General features: G+C 48.8%; 1 protein-coding gene and 1 pseudogene across 1 annotated transcript in view; one reads left to right on the forward strand and one right to left on the reverse strand.

The window, feature by feature from the left end:
- Nucleotides 1–20,606, reverse strand: part of PRKX (protein kinase cAMP-dependent X-linked catalytic subunit) — a 104,762-nt gene extending 84,156 nt beyond the window's left edge. The window contains 2 exon segments of the mRNA XM_063601703.1: nt 20,072–20,378; nt 20,380–20,606. Coding sequence (XP_063457773.1) covers nt 20,072–20,378; nt 20,380–20,559 — 487 coding nt within the window. The 5' untranslated portion in view covers nt 20,560–20,606.
- A 1,095-nt stretch (nt 20,607–21,701) lies between these two features.
- Nucleotides 21,702–24,580, forward strand: LOC129395380 (ubiquitin-ribosomal protein eS31 fusion protein-like; annotated as a pseudogene).
- The last annotated feature ends 259 nt before the right edge of the window (nt 24,581–24,839 follow it).

Raw genomic sequence — 24,839 nt, forward strand, 5'->3', positions numbered from 1 at the left:
TGGGAAAAAAAAGGAGTCAATATAATAAATGAATGCATCACTTCCATCATGATTGATATTTTCCTGGGCCTCAGGTGCTGTCTACCTCCGAGAAACTGCAATGAACAACACAAGGTTGGTCCCTCATTTAGTTTTGTTTAGTTCCAGTCGGGCTGGAAGGAGGGCAGGAAGCATTAATGACAGTAAGTCTAACAACTTGGGTGACCTCACATGAGTTTGTTCAGACTTGAGGACTTCAAACAACATATCCATAGGAGAACATTGGGATGCATCTAACCTTGGTCAAGGGGTCAGGGAAGGCCTCTTTAAGAAGTAAAATTTCCAGTGAAAATGGGAAGGTGGTGGAGATGGAGGGTTAAAGGCCTGTTCATAAGGGGCTTGGGCAGAGAATGGGCTCAATTAGGCTGCAAGAGGGAGGGTGGAGATGATCACAGCTTAGGGTTTGGGCATCTACGCAGTGAGTGCTGCCGACTTAGGCAAGGTGTGCAGGTGCACAGGGGTCTTTTGGGTTGCTTTGATTTGGGGGAAGAAGGGGACACATTTCATGTTTAACCCAGGGGATGTATTGAGATGGAGGGATGGACTAGGTTGAATGGTGCCCCCCAAAAGTATGTCTACATCCTAACCCCTGGTGCCTGTGAATGGAGTCTTATTTGAAAATAGGGTTTTTGAGGCCGGGCGCGGTGGCTCACGCCTGTAATCCCAGCACTTTGGGAGGCCGAGGCAGACGGATCACGAGGTCAGGAGATAGAGACCATCCTGGCTAACAAGGTGAAACCGCGTCTCTACTAAAAATACAAAAAAAAATTAGCCGGGTGTGGTGGCGGGTGCCTGTAGTCCCAGCTACTTGGGAGGCTGAGGCAGGAGAATGGCGTGAACCCGGGAGGTGGAGCTTGCAGTGAGCCGAGATTGCGCCACTGCACTCCAGCCTGGGCAACAGAGGGAGACTCCGTCTCAAAAAAAAAAAAAGGAAAAGAAAATAGGGTCTTTGTAGTTTCTATTAAGTAAACAATCTCCAGATAAGGCCATCCTGGATTTAGGGTGGGACCTAAATCCAACAACGGGTGTCCTTCTAAGAGACAGAAGAGGAAAAAAGAGTAATAATAAAAAATGGCCAGTGAGCATGGTGGCTCACACCTGTAATCCCAGCACTTTGGGAGGCCAAGGCGGGTGGATCACCTGAGGACAGGAGTTCGAGACCAGCCTGGCCAACATGGTGAAATCCCGTCTCCACTAAAAATATAAAAAATAAGCCAGGCGTGGTGTCGGGTGCCTATAATCCCAGCTACTGAGGAGGCTGAGGCAGGAGAATCATTTGAACCCGGGAGGCAGAGGTTACAGTGAGCCGAGATGATGCCACTGCACTCCAGCCTGGGCAAAAGAGCGAAACTCCGTCACTAAAAAAAATTAAAAATAAATAAATAAATAAATTATTTAAAAAAATAAAGAGCCAGATGAGGAGACACAGACACAGAGGAGAAGGCCACATGGAGACGGAGGCAGACTGGAGTGATACAGCCACAAGCCCAGGGATGCCTGGAGCCCCCAGGAGCTGGGAGATGCAGAAAGGATCCTCCCCTAGAGCCTCCAGAAGGAACTGCATACAACTCTAGTAGACTGAACTGTGGTCCCCACAAAGATATATTCACATCCTCATGTCCAGAACCTGGAATGGGAACTTATTTGGAAATAAGGAACTTTGCAAACGTGATTAAGCTAGGGATCTTGAGATGAGATTGCGCTGGAAAAGGGTGGGCCCTAAATCCAATGACCAGTGTGCTTCTAAGAGACAGAAGAGGAGACACAGGCACAGACGAGAAGGCCACGTGGAGACAGAGGCAGAGACTGGAGTGCTGTGGCCACAAGCCCAGGGATGCCTGGAGCCCCCAGGAGCCGGGAGAGGCAGGAAGCTTCCTCCCCCAGAGCCTCCAGAGGGAGCACAATCCTGCCTGCACTTTGATTTCAGACTCCTGGTGTCCAGGCCTGGGAGAGCATAAATTTCTGTTGCTTGCGTTCCCCAGTTTTTGGTAATTTGAGACAATGGAGCAGGACACTCATATAAGAGTGTTGCTGGATATCTTGGGAAAAATGGACCCTCCAACAGGCAGTAGTTGGCAATGCACCCTTCAGGGCTCCTAAGAAAGGTCTAAACTAGATGTGTGCTTTGAGACCCAAAGCCTTAAGATGATAACTGAAGTCACAGGCACAGATGAGATCACCCTTCTAATTTATTTAATGCAATGTTTTTCTTTTAACTTTCAGCAGTCCCATATAAAGCTCTTCCTTCCTCTTTCTCTTTTATTGTAACATCCTATTTTTGTGGATGGAGACAATATCCTCTCCAACTCTTCAAAAAAGATGTCTCAAAGTGAGATTTTTTGTTTTCTCTTATATTTCCCTTTTGGATTTTCTTGTTTTGTTTTGCTTTTGTTTTTGTTTTTGAGACAGGATCTTGTTCTGTCGCCCAGGCTGGAGTGCAGTGGCGCAATCTTAGCTCAGTGCAGCCTTGAACTCCCAGGCTCAAGCAATCCTCCCACCTCAGCCTCCTGAGTAGCTGGGACTAAGGTGTGTGCCACCACACTCAGCTAATTTTTATATTTTTTGTAGAGATAGAGTCTCCCTATGTTGCCCAGGCTGGTCTCAAACTTCTGGGCTCAAGCAATCTTCCCACTCGACCTCCCAAAGTTTGAGTCACAGCGCACATGACCCCCTTTTGCTTTTAATCTTCTCTTAGGTTCTCCGAATGATCTGTCATTTCTGGGACCACATGTCTTTACTTCCATTAAGCTCTCCCACAGTTTCACTGATAGCTAGATGCCAGATTCATGGTGGTTTTCCTAAGAATGACACATCAGAAAGACTGCCTCAGGTTTCTTCGGTGTAAATGACGCTGGGGGACAGCACTATCCTGGAGTGCCACCACCCCGCTGTCTTCTGTAGCTCTCTCCTACCCAGTGCCTGCCTTTTCATTTCCTTCTATTTCTTTACAAAGAAAACCCTACTGGTGAAAGCTTGCATCCTCCCAAAATTCCCGTGTTGAATCCTCATCCCCAAGGTGATGATGTTAGCAGGTGGGGCCTTTGGGAGGTGTTGAGGTCATGAGGGTGGAGCCTCATGAATGGGATCAATGTCCTTATTAAAGGGACCCTAGAGAGCTCCCTCACCCTTTCCACCATGTGAGGACACAGTGAGAAGGCGCCGTCTATGAACCAGGAAGCCCTCACCAGACACCGAATGTGCCATGCCTTGATCTGTGACTCCCAGCCTCCAGAACTGGGAGCAATAAATGTCTGTTTAAGCCCCCCAGTCTACGATACAGACACTCCTCAACTTACAGTGATGACATTACACCCCATAAACCCTTTGTAAGTTGAAAATATGGTAAGTCAAAAATGCATCCAATACACCTAACTTACGAACATCACAGCTTAGCCCAGCCTGCCCTAAACGTGCTCGCAACACTTACATTAGCCTACAACTGGGCAAAATCACCTAACGTGAAGCCTAGTTTACAATCAAGTATTGAATGCCTCATGTAATTTACTGAATACTGCACTGCAAGTTAAAAACAGAACAGTTGCATGGGTACTCGAAGCGCGGGTTCCACGGACTGTGTCTTTCTCACCATCGTAAAATCAAAAAATCTTCAATCGAACTATCCTAACTCAAACTACCATAACTCAAACCATCATAAATGGAATCATCATAAATTAGGGATCTTCTTTATAAGACAGACTTTTTTTTGTTTGGCTGGACGCGGTGGCTCACAACTGTAATCCCAGCTCTTCGGGAGGCCGAGGCAGGCGGATCACTTGAGGTCAGGAGTTTGAGACTAGCCTGGCCAACAAGGCAAAACTCTGTCCCTACTAAAAATACAAAAAATAGCCAAGCATGGTGGCATGTGCCTGTAATCCCACCTACTTGAGAGGCTGAGGCACGAGAATCACTTGAACCCGGGAGGTGGAGGTTGGGGTGAGCCAAGATTGCATCACTGCACTCCAGCCTGGGCGACAGAGCGAGACTGTCTCAAAAACAAACAAACAGAACAAACAAACAGACAAACAAACAAAAAGCTATCTACTCACCAGGCACAGTGGCTCATGCCTGTAATCCCAACACTTTGGGAGGCCGAGGCAGGAGGATTATTTGAGGCCAGAAGTCTGAGACCAGCTTGGATAATACGGCAAACCATCCCCACACCCCCATGTCTACTAAAAATACAAAAAATTAACCAAGTATGGTGGTATGTGCCTGTAGTCTCAGCTACTTGGGAAGGCGCGGCACGAGGACTGCTTGAGCCCAGGAGGTGAAGGCTGCAGTCAGCTATGATTACGCCACTGCACTCCAGCCTGGGTGACAAAGCAACACCCAGTTTCTAAAAAAAATAGAAAGAAGTCACTTGCTCTATCTTCACCATCCTGCTATTAAATTGGAGACCTGCTTCCTGCACACTCTGTTACTCCTTTATCTGCTGGGTCACTAATCTGAGAACAATCCTACTTCTTACTTTCCTTATCACCAGGCAATGTTTGTTTTCATTAATCACAATGTCCTTTTTTTTTCTTTTTTTTTTAAGATGCGGTCTCACTCTGTCACCCAGGCTGGAGTAGAGTGGTGTGATTATGGCTCACTGCAGTTCCAACTTCCAGGCCCAGGCGATCGTCCTGCATCAGCCTCCTGAGTAGCTGGGACCACAGGTGCTCGTCGCCATGCCCGGCTACACTTTTTTTTGTTTGTTTTTGTAGAGACAGGTTCTTACTGTGTTGCCTAGGCTGGTGTTGACCTCCCAGGCTCAAGCAATCCTCCCGCCTCGGCCGCGCAAAATGCTGGGATGACAGGCATGGGCAACCGCACACAGCCATGAATCACCATGTTTTCTTTACACAGTCTGGGAACCCCAGCTGAGAGTCACACAGAACATGGTTTCTGGAACAAGGGCATCCCAAGGGAACAATTGACAAAATCGCCTTTTGGAGCACACACAGGTCTACCCAGGGGCACTGTCTGTTCTGCTCACTCAACAAGAACACCAGGCAGCCAGCTAGGGAACAGAGGATTCCTTTCCCACACAATGCGGCCATTCTTTCCTGAGCAGGTGGGTGGGCCAGCCGCTTAGTTTCATCTGAACATTTGCCAACATCCAAAGAATTAGAGTGTTTTCAGCAGCCTTAAGCGTTGTCATGAAATCAGCCAAAAACCTGTGATGTGTATGGCTGGGTGTACAACTACGGATCTTGTAGTGACTATCGTATATGCTGGCATACCACAGAGCCACAGACGCAGGAAGAAATGCAAAGCATCCTACTGAAAAAACTCACCAACTACATAGAAAGAAGCAATTTTTCTCTTTTTCTCTTTTTTATTTTTAGAGAGATGGGGTTTTGCTGTGTTGCCCAGGCTGGTCTCGAACTCCTGGGCCTTGAAAGGTGAGAGTGATCCTCCCACCTCGGCCTCCCAAAATGGTGCAATTACAGGCATGAGCCACCGTGTCCAGAAAAAGAAGTAGGTTTTCACTTTTTGTTGTTGTTGTTGTTGTTTTGTTTTTGTCTTTGTGGTTTTTTCTGCATGTGTTTTGTTTTTTGTTTTTGTGTGTGTGTGTATTTTTTGAGACAGCGTCTCACTGCCGCTCAGGCTGGAGTGCAGTGGCATACACAGTGGTGTGATCTCGGCTCACTGCAACCTCCGCCTTCCGGGTTGAAGCGATTTTCGTGTCTCAGCCTCCCGAGTAGCTGGGATTACAGATGCCCGCCACCACACACCCGGCTAATTTTTGTAGTTTTGGTAGAGACAGAGTTTCACCATGTTGGCCAGGCTGGTCTCAAACTCCTGACTTCAAGTGATCCGCCCACCTCAGCTTCCCAAAGTGCTGGGATTACAGATGTGAGCCACCCCACCCAACCAGGTTTTCACTTTTAGAGAGGTGGAGAATCTATCCCAGACCACACACTCGCCCACCATCCCACAACTTCCAAAATTCTTTTTTTTTTTTGAGATGGAGTCTTGCTCTGTCACAGATGTGTGCCACCACGCCCAGCTAATTTTTATTTTATTTTATTTTTTTGAGACAGAGTGTCACTCTGTCGCCCAGGCTGGAGTACAGCGGCACCATCTCGGTTCACTGCAATCTCTGCCTCCCAGGTTCAAGCAATTCTCCTGCCTCAGCTTCCCAAGCAGCTGGGACTACAGGCGTGCACCACTACGCCCGGCTAATTTTTTGCATTTTAGGAGAGACGGGGTTTCACCATGTTGCCCAGGCTGGTCTCAAACTCCTAAGCTCAGGCAATCCACCCACCTCAGCCTCCCAAAGTGCTGGGATTACAGGCGGGAGCCACCGTGCCCGGCATTTTTTTAAGTTTTTTTTTTTCTTTTCTTTTTTTGAGGTGGAGTCTCACTCTGTCACCCAGGCTGGAGTGCAGTGGCACAATCTCAGCTCACTGCAACCACCGCCTGCCAGGTTCAAGTGATTCTCTCACGTCAGCCTCCCAAGTAGCTGGGATTACAAACACCTGCCACCACGCCCAGCTTTTTTTTTGTATTTTTAGTAGAGACGGGGTTTCACCATTATGGCCAGGATGGTCTCAAACTCCTGACCTCAGGTGATCCACCCGCCTTGGCCTCCCAAAGTGCTGGGATGACAGGCGTGAGCCACCGCGCCCAGCCAGGTTTTCACTCTTAAAGAGGTAGAGAATCTCCATCCCAGGTCACACACTTGCCCACCATCCCACAACTTCCAAAGTTCTAAATGAGCATCAGAAATACTACAGCCAAATGGCACAATTTCAATTGAGAATGCTTTCAGTGCAACCTTCCTGTTTATTTTTACTTTTCCCTTTGAAGGAAGACAAGCTCCCGGAACTCACACAGCTGTCCTGAAATGCATCGTATTTAAGGACATGCCTCTGTAGCAGGTGGCGGCTGCCTTGTTTTCTGCACTTATTTCTGTGGCTTTTTGGGTGAAGAGGCGACTGGGAGTGTTGATTACACGGAGGAGGAAGCTGGAGCTAAAACAGCACCAGCTGAGTAAGAGAAACTTAAAAAAAAGCAGAGCTCAATCAGAGCCTAATAGTCACAAGCTATGAACACATCAGACTACAAAACACCAAAATTAGGCGGTGACCTTTGAAGGTCAAAAGGGATGGAGTTTCCTAACAGTTTTCCTCGGTTACAATTCTACTTCTTCTAGGACCCTCTGGCTTGTGACAGCCAAAGCACCAGCTCAGAATCTGTATCAAAATACAATGTTTCAGGAAATTCCAGAAACCTAAAACGAGTGGAAAAAACGAAAGAAAAACCAGAGCAAAACGCAATGTAACTGAAAACAGGAAGTTAACGGAGAAACATAAAGGAAACCCTAAGCTGTTTCTTTGCAGACTGATGAAATTGATAAACCAGAATCTATTCTCAAAATAAAATCCTAACCTATTTAAGGATAAACTAAACAAAAGCCTTAATACATAAAATCACGTCCAACAACAACTATTTGTATTCAACTATCCAGGGAATATTTTGAGTCGTTACTGATTTTTTTTCTATGTTTTTCTTTTACTTTTTTCTTCTCTTTTTTTTTCCTTCTTCTCTTTTTTTCTTTTCTTTCTTTTCTTTCATGGTCTCACTCTGTCACCCAGGCTGGAGTACAATGGTGCAATCATAGCTCACTTCGACCTCGACCTCTTGGGCTCAAGTGATCCTCCCACCTCGGCCTCCCAAGTTGCTGGGACTACAGGCACGTGCCACCAAGCCCAGCTAATTGTTTGTTGTTGTTGTTGTTTGTAGAGACAGGTTTTCACCATGTTGCCGAGGCTAGAGGCTAGTCTCGAACCCCTGGCCTCAAGCGCTCCACCCACCTCAACCTCCCAAAGTGTTGGGGGATTACAGGTGTTCAGCCACCACGCCCAGCCCGAAAATCAATGAAGTTGACAAGACACAATCTGTTTTCAAAAGAAAATACTAAACTGTTTAAGGACGAACTAAAGAAAAGCTTTAACAAACAAAATCATTCTATTCCAGTGTCCAGGGAATATTTTGAGTCATTATGGACTTTTTTTCTATATAAATTATTTTTTTCTTCTGTTTTCTTTCTTCATCTTTTATTTCCTTTTCTTTTTTTCTTTTCTTTCTTTTCTTTCAGAATATTGCTCTGTCACTAAGGCTGGAGTGCAGTGGCGCCATCATAGCTCTCTGCAGCCTCCAACTCCTGGGCTCAAATGATCCTCCTGCCTCAGCCTCCTGAACAGCTGGGATTATAGGTATGCGCCACCACACATGGCTGATTTTTTTTTTTTTTTTTGTAAAGACAAGGTCTCACTATGTTGTCCAGGCTAGTCTAGAACTGCTAGCCTCAAATGATTCTCCCTCCTTGACCTCCCAAAGCACTAGGATTATAGGCGTGAGCCACTGTGTGTCGCCTATTTTTTCTGAAGGTATCATTGTAAACAAAATCAACCAGCCCATGAAGAGGAAATTCTAGACAAGTTGCTTTCTCAACACCTTTTGATTTTTGGAATCTCATCCAAGCTGGATTTTGCGATCTTTGAAGAATAATTCCCTATGACATTGTCTCCAAACATAAGCTAGTTCTGTCAGCGGCATCTGAACCAGAGCAACTCCATCTTGAAGAGGAGCTAGGTAAAATGAAGCTGAAGCCTGCTGGGCTGCATGCCCAGATGGTTAAGGCATTCTAAGTCACGGGATGAGAGAGGAGGTCAGCACAAGATGCCGGTCATAAAGAGCTTGCTGATAAAACAGGTTGCGGTAAAGAAGCTGGCCAAATCCCACCCAAACCAAGATGGTGACAAGAGTGACCTCTGGTTGTCCTCACTGCTACACTCCCATCAGCGCCATGACAGTTTACAAATGCCACGGCAACGTCAGGAAGTTACCCTATTTGGTCTAAAAAGGAGAGGCATGAATAATTCACCTTTCGTTTACCATATAATCAAGAAATAGCCATAAAAATGGGCAACCAGCAGCCTTCGAGGCCACTCTGTCTATGGAGGAGCCATTCTTTTATTCCTCTACTTTCTCAATAAACTTGCTTTCACTTTACTCTATGGATTTGCCCTGAATTTTTTCTTGCACAAGATCCAAGAACCCTCTCTTGGTGTCTGGATATGGACCCCTTTCTGTTAACAGCTCTGTTCCCTCCACTCTTGTCCTCTCATTGCCAAGACTCCAACATAAGCATGCATACCCAAATAAACGCAGGCAGGCTTCACAGGGTCCCCCTCTGCCTGCCCATCCAAAGAGATCCCAGGTGCCCTAAGCATGACAAAGCACTTCTTTCTTCTGTGCCAAGGTTTCTCTGGCCACACCTGTGTGCAACCCTTTTGTTCTGCAAAATGACTCCCAAGGGAATGATTCACCAAGGTGAAAACATCCACCAAATTAGTTGTCAACGATTTTAAAAGAACCCTCCACAGGCTGCCCTCCAAATCTCTCTGATGGGGTACCTCCCCAGTATAACATCCAAAATAACTACCTCGGAGAATAATGTAATGCCCACACACAACGCATGCTAAGTAAATGGTAGCGTGGGTTGCAAGGATCTGTGTGGACTTGTGCAATTTAACAGGAACTGCGTGAGACAACTTCCTTTTTCTATGTCCTGGTGAAAAATTCCAATGGATTTTTAAACAGGTACGAGGGCATGGAGGCCAGCAGGGAAGACATTGTATAGAAGGAAGGTCTATTTTTCTTTTTTTTTTTTTAATTGAGGCAGGGTCTCACTCTGTCACACAAGTTAGAGTGCAGTAGCACAATCGCAGCTCACTGAAGCCTCTACCTCCCGAGCTCAAGCAATCCTCCCATCTCAGCCCCCCGAATAGCTGGGACCACAGGCATGCGTCCCCATGCGTGGCTGATTTTTTCTCCCCCTTTGTAGCAGTGGGGTCTTCTTATGTTGCCCAGGCTGGTCTCAAACGTCTGGACTCAAGTGATCCTCTCACCCTGGCCTTCCAAAGTGCTGGGATTACACGTGTGAGCCACTGTGCCCAGCCGTATTTTTCAAACATATTAAAGAATGATCAGGGTCTAACCTTGACAGTTCTGAATTAAGCAGGATGGAAAGGCCCAAACTAGTCATATGGACAGTTTTATGTCCTCCTCTCTTCTCTTCTCTCCACCTTATGAGAGAATGAGCTGGGCATGGTGGTGTGTCCCTGTAGTCCCAGCTACTTGGGAGACTGAGGCAGGAGGATCACTTGAGCCCTGTAGTTTGAGGCTGCAGCTGAGCTATTGATTGCACCCCTACTGCACTCCAGCCTGGGCGACAGAGCAACACCTTGTCTCTAAAAAACAAAAAACAAATAAAATCATGATAATCCCTTGACCTGGCCACTGTATCATCTGACAGAAGACATGAAAGGCTGGAAGAACTGCCCAGAGGTGTCCCACAGGAAATTCCTCCGTAGGAAACTCACCATACTGGCAACAGCCTCCCACACTGACAACCTCTGTGTGGTCTCCTAGACCACAGGAAGGTGGAAGCCATCAGTGCTGGAGGGGGAAGGAATTTCCATCCTCGCACCTGAGTCTCCTCTGCAGATCATTTACATCTTCACTAAAGGTGTTCAGACAGGGTAGGGTGAGTCTCCTGGATGCCTATTCTGCCATCATGGGAGAATAGCTGGGAGGCTTCAAATGCATCTAATGTGTTTTTGGGTTTTTTATTTTTTTTTGAGATGGAGTCTCACTCTGTCACCCAGGCTGGAGTGCAGTGGCACAGACTCGGCTCACTGCAACCTCTATCTCCCGGGTTCAAGTGATTCTCCTGCCTCAGCCTCCTGAGTAGCTGGGATGACAGGCACCCACTATGGTGCCCAGCTAATTTTTGTATTTTTGGGTACAAACGGGGTTTCGTCATGTTGGCAAGGCTGGTTTCGAACTCCTGATCTCAAGTGATCTGCCCACCTCGGCCCCCAAAGTGCTGGAATTACAGGTGTGAGCCCCCACACCCGGCCTCTAATGGCTATTTATCATGTTTTCTCCTACTCAGATCAAATGCAAATGCCAACTGGACTTTCACTTAAGATCCTAATGGGGAAGCAAAATGTCCATCATCCTGTCTCACCCAACACAGCACAGAATCGGAGACGCCGGGAAAACATGCCCACCCGAGAAATGCAGCGTGAAAACGCTCCAGAAAGGAGGAGCTTCTTGAAAGTATTGGTTGCATTAGTTTCATTCTTCTTGCACAAGGGAACCCTGGAAAAAAAGGGGCCTGTCAAGTTTACCCGCACACACGTATTACCAAATTCATCCACATGCCCAGGTTTCTGTGCAAACAATCTGCCCTCTAGCACCTGTGTTTCTGTCTTGCTCCTCCAGTAGGATACGAGATTTGCTTCTGGGATTCTAAAGTACATAGGTCAGGCAGGGCGTGGTGGCTCACGCCTGTAATCCCAGCACTTTGGGAGGCTAAACTGGGAGATCACTTGAGGACAAGAGTTCAAGACCAGCCTGGGCAACATGACAAGACTCTATCTCTACAAAAAAAAATCAAAACAATAGCCTGGCGTGGTGATGCACACCTGCAGTCCCAGCTCCTCAGGAGGCTGAGGTGAGAGGATCCCTTGAGCCTGGGACGTCGATGCTGCAGTGACACCACGTCACTGCACTCCAGCCTGGGTGTCCGAGTGAGACCCTGTCCAAAAAAAAAAGGAGTGAGATAATGCCGTATTTGTCTCTCTGTGCCTGGCTCATTTCTCAGAGCATAATGACCTCCAGTTGCATCCACATTGTTGCAAATGACAGGACTTTATTCTTTTTACAGGCTGAATAGTACTCCATTGTGTAGAGACCACATTTTCTTCACCCAGTCATCTGCTGACGGGCAAGTGGGCTGTTGCCCTATCTTGGCTGTTGTGTGACTCGTGCTGCAGTGAACCTGGGAGTGCAGGTATCTCTTCACTGTATGTGGTTTTAAGCTACTATATTTGCGGTCCTTCCTTCCAGCAGCCACGCAAGACTAAGACAGTGTGAAAGAGCATAAAAGAGGTAATGATAGACCAGCGCATTGCAGCTGCCTTTCCATGGACCCTGCCGCGTGGGGTGAATAGAGCCCCATCTAAATCCATTTCGGCTGCCATCACAAAACACGGCGACTGGGGCTTAGAAACAACAGACATTTACTGCTGTCAGTCCTGGAGGCTACAAGTCCAAGATGAAGGTATGGGAGATTCAGAGTTTGGTGGGGACCGGCTTTCTAATTAACAGACGGTGCCATCTCACTGTGTCCTCATATAGTGGAAGGGGTGAGGGAGCTCTCTGGGGTCCCTTTTATAAGGACACTGATCCCATTCATGAGACCCCACCCTAGTGACCCCATCACCTCCTAAAAGCCCCACCTCCTAACACCATTACCTTGGGGATTAGGGTTTTGACATAAGAATCTTGGGGTGGGGGACACAAATATGATGATGGTGGCCCCAGACTTGGTTTTGGGACTGGACCCACCACAGTAGAGGACCACGGGGAGGCCACCTGGAGAAACAGGCAGAGGGAACCCATCACACAGAAACATCGGTTCCACCTTCTCACACTGGGCTTACCAGGAAGCTAACAGGGAAAACGAGGTCACAATTCTAAGTAAAGCACTTTCAGCTTTTTGGAAGGAATGCCTTAGGGCTTCCTCTGTATTTCCCCCAAGGTTTTTCTTTTCTTTTCTTTTCTTTTTTTTTTTTGAGACAGAGTCTTGCTCTGTCGCCCAGGCTGGAGTGCAGTGGTGTGATCTCGGCTCACTGCAAGCTCCACCTCCCGGGTTCATGCCATTCTGCTGCCTCAGCCTCCCCAGCAGCTGGGACTACAGGCGCCCGCCACTACACCCGGCTAATTTTTTTTGTATTTTTAGTAGAGACGGGGTTTCACCGTGTTAGCCAGGATGGTCTCGATCTCCTGACACTTCGTGATCCGCCTGCCTCAGCCTCCCAAAGTGCTGGGATTACAGGCATGAGCCACCGCACCCGGCCGGTTTTTCTTTAAAAAAAAAAAAAAAAACCACAATGTCATCAACATTACTACCTTTTTAAGATATCTCTCTCACTCTTTTTTTCAACTTTACATATGCAATTTCATGCTGGAGAGAAGAGGAAACTGATGGATAGAAAAGGTTTACTTTTTGGAGACCCTACAGTGTGCCAGGCACTGTGTACTCATCTCCCTTGATACTTTCTTTATTTTTGACATAGGGTCTTGCTCTGTTGCCCAGGCTGGAACACAGTGGCACCATCATGGCTCAGTGCAGTCTCCACCTCCTGGGCTCAAGCAATCCTCCTGCCTCAGCCTCCCTAGTAGCTGGGACTACAGGTGCATTCCATCACACCCAGCTACTTAAAAAAATGTTTTTTTGTAGCGATGGGGTAGTGCTGTATTGTCCAGACAGATCTTGAGCTCTTGGGCTCAAGTGATCCTCCCACCTCAGAGTCCCAAAGTGCTGGGATTACAGGAGTGAACCTCCACACCTGGCCTCCCTTGAATTTTTATTTTTTGAGACAAGGTCTCTGTCACCCAGGCTGGAATGCAGTAGCACGATCTCAGCCCACTGCAACCTCAACCTCCTGGGCTCAAGCGACTCTCATGCCTTCGCCCTCCTTTGATTTTTACAAGTATGTCTCTTCCTGGTGGGGGCTGTCTGCTGCTTTCGAGAGTTTAACGTCTCCCTTCTTTGCAGCGTGCCCATGAACTGTAGATGACTCTGCTTTTGTCGTCCAATCCCAGTGTGCACGCCCTGCTTTCCCGGGGAGGAGGCAGCGTGCTGCAGGCGAAACCCATTGGGCACACAGCATCCCTTCTCTCAGACCCTCTTTCCCATTAAGAAAATAAGGCTACAAGCATGGTGGATGCACCTGTAGTCCCAGCTACGTGGGAGGCTGAGGTGGGAGGATCACTTGAGCCCAGGAGCTCGAGACCAGCCTGGGCAACAGAGCAATGCCCATCTCTACAAAAATAAATACATAAATTAGCTGAGTGTGGTGGTGCACGTCTGCAGTCCCAGCTACTTGGGAGACCGAGGTGGGAAGATTGCTTGAGCCTGGGAGGTCGAGGCTGCAGTGAGCTGTTGATTGCACCACGGCACCTCAGCCTGGGCGACAGAGTAAGACCCTGTCTCTAAAAAAAAAAGCAAAAAGAAAATAACGCTAATGTTGTCATGGTGGAGCTTCTGCGCATAGAGAAACTAATGTACATATTGTACCCGTCCAGTACTTGGCATCAGTGAGTGTCATAAAGAACAACTGCCGATAATGCCATCATCCATTCATTTATTTATTCACACACAGAGTGACCAGCTTGTCCCTGTCTCTGCCTGCGACTTTCCCAGCTAGCACTGAAGGTTTCCCACCTCAGGAAACCCCAGGCGCATAAGGAGGGTTGATTTCTCTATTCATGCGGTGGATGGTCTTGGGCACACACTAAGTGCCGGGTCTGTTCTTTGGATGTGGGAGATGAAAGTGGCTCCAACACACAGAGGTCCCTGCACTCTTGGCATTTATGTGCCAGCAGCGGAGGCAGGCAGAATGCTTGAGCCCAGGGGTTCAAGCCTAGCCTGGGCAACACAGCGAGACCCTGTCTCTTTTATTTAAAATAAGTCCTGCATATGTATCTTAATTTAACTTAAATTTAACATGTATTTTAATTTAACTTAAATTAAAAAAATAAAATGAAATAAACAATGAAGAGGAGAAACCGGCAGGACTTCTATCCTTGGAGATGTTCTCTGACGTGTAATATTTGATCTCATCTCTTGGCATTTGCGTGATGCACTTAAAGGAAACTGTCATTCACACATGCATGAGCCTGTCTCACACGGAGCACCCACACAAGATAAATAAGATCAAAGGGCTGAGCTCCACTTTCTGTGTATTGTTAGGCTACAAACAACACTCCTAATTGCTATGTCAACACTGCCCACAAGGCTGCTGATTTATGCACACAGTAGAATCTCACCAGTTCAGATGCCATTCGTCCCGGCAGCATGCTGTGTGACAGACAGGGTGGGGATGCCGTGGACTCAATGTCTGTGTCCCCCTAAAATTCCTGTGTTGAAATCCTCACCTGCAAGGTAATGGTGTCAGGAGGTGAGGCCCTAGGGAGGTGATGAGGTCGTGAGGCTGGAGCCTCATGAATGGGATCACTGCCCTTATAAAGGGACCCCAGAGAGCTCCCTCACCCCTTCCACCATGTGAGGACACAGCGAGAAGGCGCCATCTATGAACCAGGAAGCAGGTCCCCACCAGACACCAAATCTGCCATGCCTTCATCTTGCACCTCCAGCCTCTGAACTGTGAATAAATGTCTGTGGTTCATAAGCCACCCAGTCGGTGGTGTTTTGCTACAACTGCCTGAATAGACTAACTTGAGGCATTAATAAGAACCCAGCAACAAGGAGAGGAAAGGAAATTCTGGCCAATTCAGGAGAACCAAGGACAAGAGAAAACCTACCAGTATAAGCACTTTAGATCTGAGAGCCATGTATCATTAATTATGAAGATCTCCTAGCTCTTAAGAAAATAAAATATTTTCAGATTGTATAGTGTGTGAAAGTTTAAAAAAAAAAAAGTGTCTGGCCAGGCACGGTGGCTCACGCCTGTAATCCCACCTCTTTGGGAGGCCAAGGCTGGCGGATCACCTGAGGTCAGGAGTTTGAGACCAGCCTAATCAACATGGAGAAACCCCATCTCTACTAAAAATATAAAATTAGCCAGGCATGGTGGCACATGCCTGTAATCCCAGCTCCTCGGGAGGCTGAGGCAGGAGAATCGCTTGAACCCGGGAAGCAGAGGTTGTGGTCAATACACTCCAGCCTGGGCAACAAGAGTGAAACTCTGTCTCAAAAAAAAAAAAAAGTGTCGAGCAAGACCGAGGGGTGGTCTGTGGTGAGGGAATTCATCCTGCACCATGGTTTGGAGGGTGGTAGCTGCCAAATCCACACACTGGGTAAAACTGCACAGAACTCTACACACACACTCACAAACACAAATGAGCACCTTTTGAAAACTAATAAAGGCTGAACAAGCCGGGCACGATGGCTCATGCCTGTATATAGTCCCAGCGCTTTGGGAGGCCAAGGCAGGAGGATTGCTTGAGCCCAGGAGTTCAAGGCTGGAGTGAGCCGAGATCGCACCACTGCACTCCAGACTGGGCAACAGAGTGAGACCCTGTCTCAAAAAAAAAAAAAAAAAAAAAAAAAAAAAGCTGAACAAGGTATGTGTTCTCTTTAATAAGGATATACCAACATCGATGACATGGTTCTGATATTGTCCCACGGATATGAAGACGTCACCATGGGGAAGTTGGCTGAAGGGTCCATGAGACTCCAGGTACTGTTTTTGAAATCCCCTGTGAGTCTGTATTTCAAAAAATATATATTTTTAATAGGTGTCTAGGAACTTTGGAGTCTTCCTCATCGTCATCGTGTAGGACAGGTTCCGTCATTATTTCCCTTTGTAGATGAGTAAATGCAGAACTAGGCTGAGAAAAGGAAAATGAAATGTGGACCCAAGGCCTGGCCACTGGTTTACCTGTTGAATTACCTCCTTCCTGACAGGTTAACACTTGGGGTACCCATGACAAGCAAGCACTGGGTTGTAGATGCCAAATGATTCCATAAGGACACTTCTGGGAAAAAACCTAAGTATTTTTTATCTGATATATAGAGAAAGGAATTCTCAAGTGGTCATTTTAAGTAGGAAGATTGATAAAATAAGGCTGGTAGATGGCTGCACAGATTCATCCTCTTCTCTCTACATAGGGTAAGTTTTTCATTTCCATAATATCATTTTCTTATTTTATTTTTTATAGAGAGGATCTCGCTCTATCACCCAGGCTGGAGTACAGTGGCACGATTGTGGTTGACTGCAGCCTTGACCTCCTGGGCTCAAGTGATCCTCTTGCCTCAGCTTCCCAGGTAACTCAGGTATGCGCCACCATGCCCCGCTAACTATTACTACTATTTTTTTTTAAGAGATGAGGGTCTCACTATATTGCCCAGGCTGGTCTGGAACTCCCGGCCTCAAGTCATCCTCCCACCGCGACCTCCCAAACAGCTGGGACTACAGGCACGCACCACTGTACCTGGCCCTGAAATTTCTTTTTTCAAAGCACAATTGTTCTCCATGATAGGAACAAGCATGGCTTGGTTATATGAAAAAGAAATTTGAAGAACCAGATTGAAAACCATTTTTTCTCTGAGGAGTAGCAAGACTGTTCTGATCCAAAGTTCCTAAAACGAAATCAGCCTTTAGACCAGACGTATTCCAGAATCCCTTCACACATAAAAAAGAAAAAAGAATCCATTATCAGACTTTTCACAACTGCAAACTGCACTCTTTCTTCCTAACTATCTGAACTTGAGGAAAACTGGTCAATCTAGAATGCTGACAAGTTTCTTTTTCCCTCTGTCGCCCAGGCTGGAGCGCAGTGGTGTGATCTTGGCTCACTGCAACCTCTGCCTTCTGGGTGCAAGCAATTCCTCTGCCTCAGCCTCCTGAGAAGCTGGGATTACAGGCGCCCGCCACCACGCCCGGCTAATTTTTGTATTTTCTCAGTAGAGACAGGGTTTCACCATGTTGGCCAGGCTGGTCTAGAACTCCTGAGCACAAGTGATCCGCCTGCCTCGGCCTCCCAAAGTGCTGGGACTAGAGGTATGAGCCACCACGCCCAGCCTGTGATTGGCTTTAAGTCATAGAAAATAGGATTGCTCAGCTGGCAATCTGCATACAGATCCCCTCTGCCCACCCCCCAAAAAAGTTCAGTACTCCTGCGGGTGCTCGTTTGGGGCCTGAGAGAATTAGGAATGAGGGTGAAAGAGCACTTAAAAGCAAACTTATGTTCCTGTAGTGACAGTTTAGGATGAAGAGAGGTCACACCCACCCAGACTGGGTTTCAACTCCAGACTGAGACTCAAGCTCATCCCTCACTCTTCTCCATCATGCCTTGGAAAACAGTCCAAAGCTGCTGTAGATTGTGGCTTAGAGACACAATCGTGAAGGATCTAAAAGGCTTAGATTTTATAAAACGTATTATTTTAGGTGAATCACACTCAGATTGCTCTTTAACCAACAATAAAGAAAGGGGCTTGGATAAAAGGTTGCAGATAATGTCACCAAAGCTGTGAAGTTGTCATTAGAGAGTGTTCCAGACATGCATGCAAACACACACACACACACCCCTGGGTCCTGGTCCCCTGCTGTCCAATGAGTGTGGGATACCTAGCCCTCCTGTCACACCCTTGGAGCCCATAGGAAGTTATCCTTGAGAAAGGAGCATCATCCTCATCCTCATTAAGAGAGCACTGACTGGACTGAAAAACAAAGCTGACTCCCCGCCCAGCCAGCTTGGTCCCCAGAGGCAGCGACACTCTATTTTTAAAGATGAGGTTACCCGCTGGGCACCCTAAGCTGACTTGACGTCAAACTGAGTGGCCCCCTGTGACACCAGAACACCTCACCTCTGCCGCCCTCCTGCCCGCATCCTGCTCTCTGCCCCGGCCTCCAGCCCCAGCTCCACCTTTCCCAAGGGACCCATGTGGGTGCCCCAAAGAATGACAAACGCTGGTGCTGAGTGCCAAGGAATGGCTGGACCTCATCAATTTTCCATTGTCGAGTTGTATTTCCACCTACTGTGGCGGCTGCGCCAGTCAGGGTTCCTGCCCCACCCTTCTTCCCCGCAAAACACACCCAGCTCTAAGATTAGCTCAGGACAGCTTTCCGGGGGGACCAAGACAAGGGGGAAGGCAGAGAGAGAGGAGGGAGGGAGACAGAAAAACCAAGACCGGAAGGGGACAGGGAGAGAGACACCAAGAGACAGAGGAGGAGAAATGCAGAGAGACATGAACAGAGACAGAAAGAGGGAGAGAGAAGAGAAACAGAGAAAAGAGAGAGAGAATGAGATAAAGAGGAGGAGGGAGGGAGAGGAGAAAGAGAGAGGGCCTCGTCCCACACTGTCCTTCCAAATTCAGGCTTTCCTCGTGGGCCCTTCCTCAAGGTCTAAGTGGCAAAGAGGTCACTGAAGGAAGCTAAGTCCCCTCTTCCTCAGCGGTTCTAAAGGCCCCCTGGCTATGCCCGCTGGTCTTCCTAAGCCATAAGCTATGGCCTCGAGCCCTTGGGCTTCCCAGCCCAGCTTCCTCCTTTCCAAAATGAGGACAAACAGGAGTTAGAGGGCCTGAGAGCCGACGCCTCACCAACACACCCAGGACAGCCCCCTCTACTCTCCCATTTATTTTCTTGACAGCCAACACCCCACTTAGCCATACGGAGTCCCTAAGAGGCACAGGCGGGCCGATGACAACTGTTTAAATCCAGCGCCCACGTTCAGTTGGGATATTCTGACCCACTCAGGGCTGCTCCATAAAGCAGCGCGTGTCCGGATGCAAGCGCACCGAGAACTCGAAACGTCTCTGTCAAGCTGCCCATTCGGGGTTAAGTTCAAAGACAGAGGACAAAGGAAACGGATAAAGCGTCCGATACAAGAATTACCCATTTCAGAGGCACAAGACGAAGAGCACAGGCGGTGTCAGGACATGTTAGGATCCGTCCCCAGCGCTGCCGTCCTCGTCCCCACAGCGCCCCGGGACACCTGTCCCCCACAGCCCAGCTGCTCCTGCAGCCCCTGGAGAAATCTGTACATTCCCTGCCGCTGGGCACACGGGGAGGCTGGCCTAGGGGAGGCCTGCAGGGGTCTTCGCACCCCGCGCCAGTGTCCCTGGGGCCGCTGCCAGGGAGGGAGCACGAGGTCCCCCAGGCGAGGTGACCCGCAGGAGGTTTTGTGACGTCGGACGGCCCAGGCCCCAGAGTGCTGTGTGTGCTGGGGGCGGAGGGTGGTCTCCGAGAGGAGCCGTCGGCATTTCAGGTTAGGCACCCGGCCGGTCGGGGGTACTTGCCTGGGCTGGGGGGCTGGGGAGTGCGCTCCACCCGGGAAGACCCGGGGCGCAGGTGCAGCCCCGCACGGGGACTCCGAGCCGAAGTAGCGGGTCAGGGCCCTCCCCAGGAGGTCGGCACCCAGGGCCCTTTGTCCTACTACAACGTCCCGGCCACGCCGCGCGCCCCTGTGGGCCGAGTCCCCGCCCGCACTCACTCACCCACGGTGGCCAGCGTGTCAAAGTCCTGCAGGCTGTACGCAGGCGGCTCCGGCGACAGCGCCTCAGGGCTGGGGCAGAGCGCGGGCGCCCCGTCGGGGGTCTCCTCCGCCACCTTGCGGGAGTCGCTCTCCGCCGCGGCCGCCTGGGCCAGCCCGGGCGCCTCCATGGGGACGCACTCAGGTCCGGGGCACCGGGCCAGGCCGGAGCGCTCGGGGAGCCGGGCTTCCCGGGACGCAGCCTCGGAGGGCGGCGCGGCGGCGGCATCAACAGAGGCTCCCCATGCGCGCTCTCGCCTCCTGGTGCGCGGTCCGGCGCGGCTGACGGAGCGACGGGGACAATGGCTGGGCGGCGCTCACGGCACAAGCAGCAACGGCCCCGAGTGGGAGCAGCCGCCGGCCTCGGGGGGCGGGCACCGAGTGCGGGACGACTGCGGGGAAGGCGGGGGCCGCGGCCCGGGCTGGGGGGGGCGAGGCGGGGCCCCTGCGCATTCCCGGTCTCGCGCCCGCCGCCTCCTCCAGCTCGGTAGCCGCGTGCGCGCTGTTGGGGCGGGCGGAAGCCGCCTGGGCGTGACCGCGCCTCTCCCCGCCCTAACCCGGCCGCGGGGCTGGGGGCGTCGCCTTCGCGCGCGCTCCGCCCCCGCCCCGACCCAGCCCAGGAGCCGGAGACCCGGGCGTGGGGCGCTGGGGAGGTGCCCACGCCCCCTCCGCGCCCGGGGCACCCCTGGGGTGGGACCCAGGCTGACTTCTCCTCGGGGACGCACTGGCGGGCCACCCGCGTCGCTGCACCCAAGCCCGGAAGATGGGGAGGCGAGGGGGCCCGGGGACAGGGAGGGCGTAGCTCAGCAGAAGTGAAATTCAAAACTAAAAAGTGAAATTGGCGTTTGGTGAAGAGAGGGGCTCGGATTAGCCCGGCTAATTTTTGTATTTTCTCAGTAGAGACAGGGTTTCACCATGTTGGCCAGGCTGGTCTGGAACTCCTGAGCACAAGTGAACCGCCTGCCTCGTTCTCCCAAAGTGCTGGGACTACAGGTATGAGCCACCACGCCCAGCCTGTGATTGGCTTTAAGTCATAGAAAATAGGATTGCTCAGCTGGCAATCTGCATACAGATCCCCTCTGCCCACCCCCCAAAAAGTTCAGTACTCCTGCGGGTGCTTGTTTGGGACCTGAGAGAATTTGGAATGAGGGCGGATCCCCAAGAGGGGCTGCCGGGTCTTCGGGATGAGTTCAGCGTCCTGGTTTTGCTGTAGGACTCTGGTGATTCTAGATTTCTACTTGGAAGGGGCGGGGAAGGGCGGGCTCGACCCTGTGCGTTTCTTTGCAGCTTCCTGTGGATCTAGAATTCTTTACAAATAAACATTTCTTTAAAAAACTAGGGAAAGACAGATTTGAGAGATCGCCCGACCAAATGTAGTGCGTGAAACTTGATTCGTCACTGTTTCAAACACCCCGGCGACAACCCTATAAAGAATTGTGCAGAGGCATTTCAATTTCAGAAACGCAAAGATTTTTTTTTCCTGGCTTAAGTGTGGCTCAGGCAATAGTTGGACATACTTATATTTAAAACCCATATCCGTGTGGATTTGAAATGCAAATATAGCTAGATATTTGGTCACCCCTTTCCCCAGGGAAATGCAGACAGTGCTTAACTTGCGGGCCTGGCACGGCCTGGACGCTGCGCCCCTGACCCGCGACCAGGGCGGCCCAGGCTGCCGGTTCGCCGAACACAGTTTGAGCAGCAAGGGGTCAAACTGCAAACGCCTTTGTTTTGAGGGATCTCAGCGATTCTGCGATTGGAGGGGGTCTCCAGTCCCTCAGTCCGCAGGTCAGGGGGGCTTTCCGAGAGCCAAAGCGGCCTCTAAGTCAGAACGGACACGTTTTTAGGGGGACCAGGCCGAGCCATCCTTCCACAGCTAACGGGGAGGGGGAGTCAGGAAGTCTGAACCTGGCTCAGGCTTTGGATTTCTGGCCCCTGGCTGACAGCCTCGCCCAGCCTGCACCTGCATTTTGTGGGTGGCATATCCCCCTGGGGGTGACGCCCGCTCTCTATGCGCTGCAAAATCCTGAGCTGGAATGCAAAACATATGCGACACCAGCAGGCCCCCGCCATCCCCTGAGCCTGGTTAGGACAGGTCACGGCCCTGCCAAGCTTCACCAGCAAGCCGCGCAATCCCTTGATCCTGGTTAGGACAGGAAATGGCCCTGCCAAGCCCTGCCTGGCCGAGGGGTTCAGGGCCAGCAAGGAACGCGCACTCAGGAAAAGTTCGTGTCTCCCCGCGGAACGCGCGCCCTCTCCACTAGGGCCTGACCTTGGAAATGCAAGGCTGCGGCCTCATAAAGTCCTTTTAATCAAGGCCCGGGTTTCACACCCAATTAAGCAGATGTCCTTGCCTGCAAATTGCACGCAGGAAGAAGAACGTGGCACAGATTTGCAGCGTTAAACTCTGCTTGAGCTGCTGGTTGGTCTGATTCCACCGAACCCACCCTGAACTTGACCGCATAGCTACCTCTTCTTATAAATAGACCCTGCACGTTTCACAACACCTTGCTTGACAAAACAGCTTTCATCTGGAAGGATCATAAAAATCCTTGAGAAACCGCAGCCTATTACTTGAGAGACAAAAAAGGAAAATCCCTGGGAGTTAGGCATGGAAGGGTCATTACCGCCTTAATGAAGTGGCATTAATTTGCGGCGGAGTCAGGAAATGCTGAACTCTGCCATTCCGAAGGAATAAGTCCCTGACCCTAAACCAGAATGAGCTGTAAATTCAATACAATGATAGGTGCAGGTGTTGTTAAATATGAGAAGAATCAAAATTGTACCATCTGGCTTAGCACAGAGGCTCACACCTGTGACCTCAGCACTTCGGGAGGCACGGGGGTTCAAGACCAGCCTGGGCAACATTGGAACCCACCCCCCCATCTCTACCAAAAATAATTTTTTAAACTAGCCAGGTGTGGTGGTGCACACTTATAATCCCAGCACAGAGGCAAAGGCACGAGGATGCCTTGAGCCCAGGAGGTCAAGGCTGCAGTGAGCTATGACTGCACCACTGCCCTCCAGCCTGGGCAACAGAGTGAGATCCTGACTAAAAAAAAAAAAAAATCATACAATCTCTGAAGGGAGCTGAACACTCTTTAAGCATGTATACTGTATGTGTGTGTTTGTGTATGTATGTGTGTATATATAATGTATATATAGCCATTCCATATATTATATATACTGAATTAAATATGTTATATATGTGTGTATATGTATGTGTACATAAGTGTGCATATATAATATATGATATATAATATATTTTGCATAAATGATATATAAAATATATATTTCTATATATGGTGATATAAAATCTTTTTTCTAATTTTATTTTTTATTTTTTCATTTTTATATATTGAGGAGGTACAAATGCAGATTTTCTGTTTTTCAGTAATTTTGCTTAAGATAATGGCCTCCATTTCCTTCTATGTTGCTGCAAAAGATATTATTTCATTCTTTTTTATGGAATCATAGTATTCCTTGGTGTGTGTATATATATGTTTGTGTATGTGTGTGGGATTACAGGTGCCCGCCACCACGCCTGGCTAATTTTTGTATTTTTTGTAGAGACGGGGTTTCACCATGTTGGTCAGGCTGGTCTCAAACTCCTGACCTCGTGATCTGTCTGCCTCGGCCTCCCAAAGTGCTGGGATTATGGGCTTGAGCCACTGCACCCGGCCAACTTTACAATTTATATATATAATTTGTATATATATAACATATAAATATATATTCTAGTATATTTTATATAATATATATTCTAGTGTGTGTGTATATACGTGAAGTGTTTAGCCACCTTCGCAGACATATACACACACACATATATATATTCTGAGTTAAACATATATAATATATAAAATATGTGTGTGTATATATATGTGTATATGTGTTTGTGTGTATATATATATGTGTGTATATATGTGTGTGTGTATATATATATTTATGTTGCAACTTATTGACCTAAACATATGCTTCAGCTTCCCTTTTGATCTGCCGTCTGCAGTGAAGCTGCCACCAAACTGCAGATTTTCGTGAAAACCCTAAGGGGGAAGACCATCACCCTTGAGGTTGAACCCTCAGATGCGATAGAAAATGTAAAGGCCAAGATCCAGGATAAGGAGGGAATTCCTCCTGATCAGCAAAGACTGATCTTTGCTGGCAAGCAACTGGAAGATGGACGTACTTTGTCTGACTGCAACATTCAAAAGGAGCCTACTCTTCATCTTTTGCTGAGACTTTGTGGTGTTGCTAAGAAAAGGAAGGAGTCTTACCCCACTCCCAAGAAGAATAAGCACGAGAGAAAGAAGGTGAAGCTGGATGTCCTGAAATGTTATAAGGTGGATGAGAATGACAAAATTAGTGCCCTTCCGACGAATGTGGAGCTGGAGTGTTTCTGGCAAGCCACTTTGACAGACATTATTGCGGCAAATGTTGTCTGACTTACTGCTTCAACAAACCAGAAGACAAGTAACTGTGTATGAGTTAATAAAAGACATGAACTAAAAACAAACAAACAAACAACAACAACAACAAAAACCATAGCTTCAGAAACACACAGTGCCTCCATACTTTGTTATTTGACCAAGTGTAAGAGGTCTTCCCAGGGCATCTGGAAAGGGGTCCTCCAAGCAATACAGTGATCAATTCCTGTTTAGACCGCGCCAGGAATGGAAACTCTATCATTTCCTGAGAATATATCCACCTATGATTTGGTCTTCGAAGGCAGGAAG

Source organism: Pan paniscus, chromosome X (genome assembly GCF_029289425.2).
Source record: "Pan paniscus chromosome X, NHGRI_mPanPan1-v2.0_pri, whole genome shotgun sequence".
NCBI lineage: Eukaryota > Metazoa > Chordata > Mammalia > Primates > Hominidae > Pan > Pan paniscus.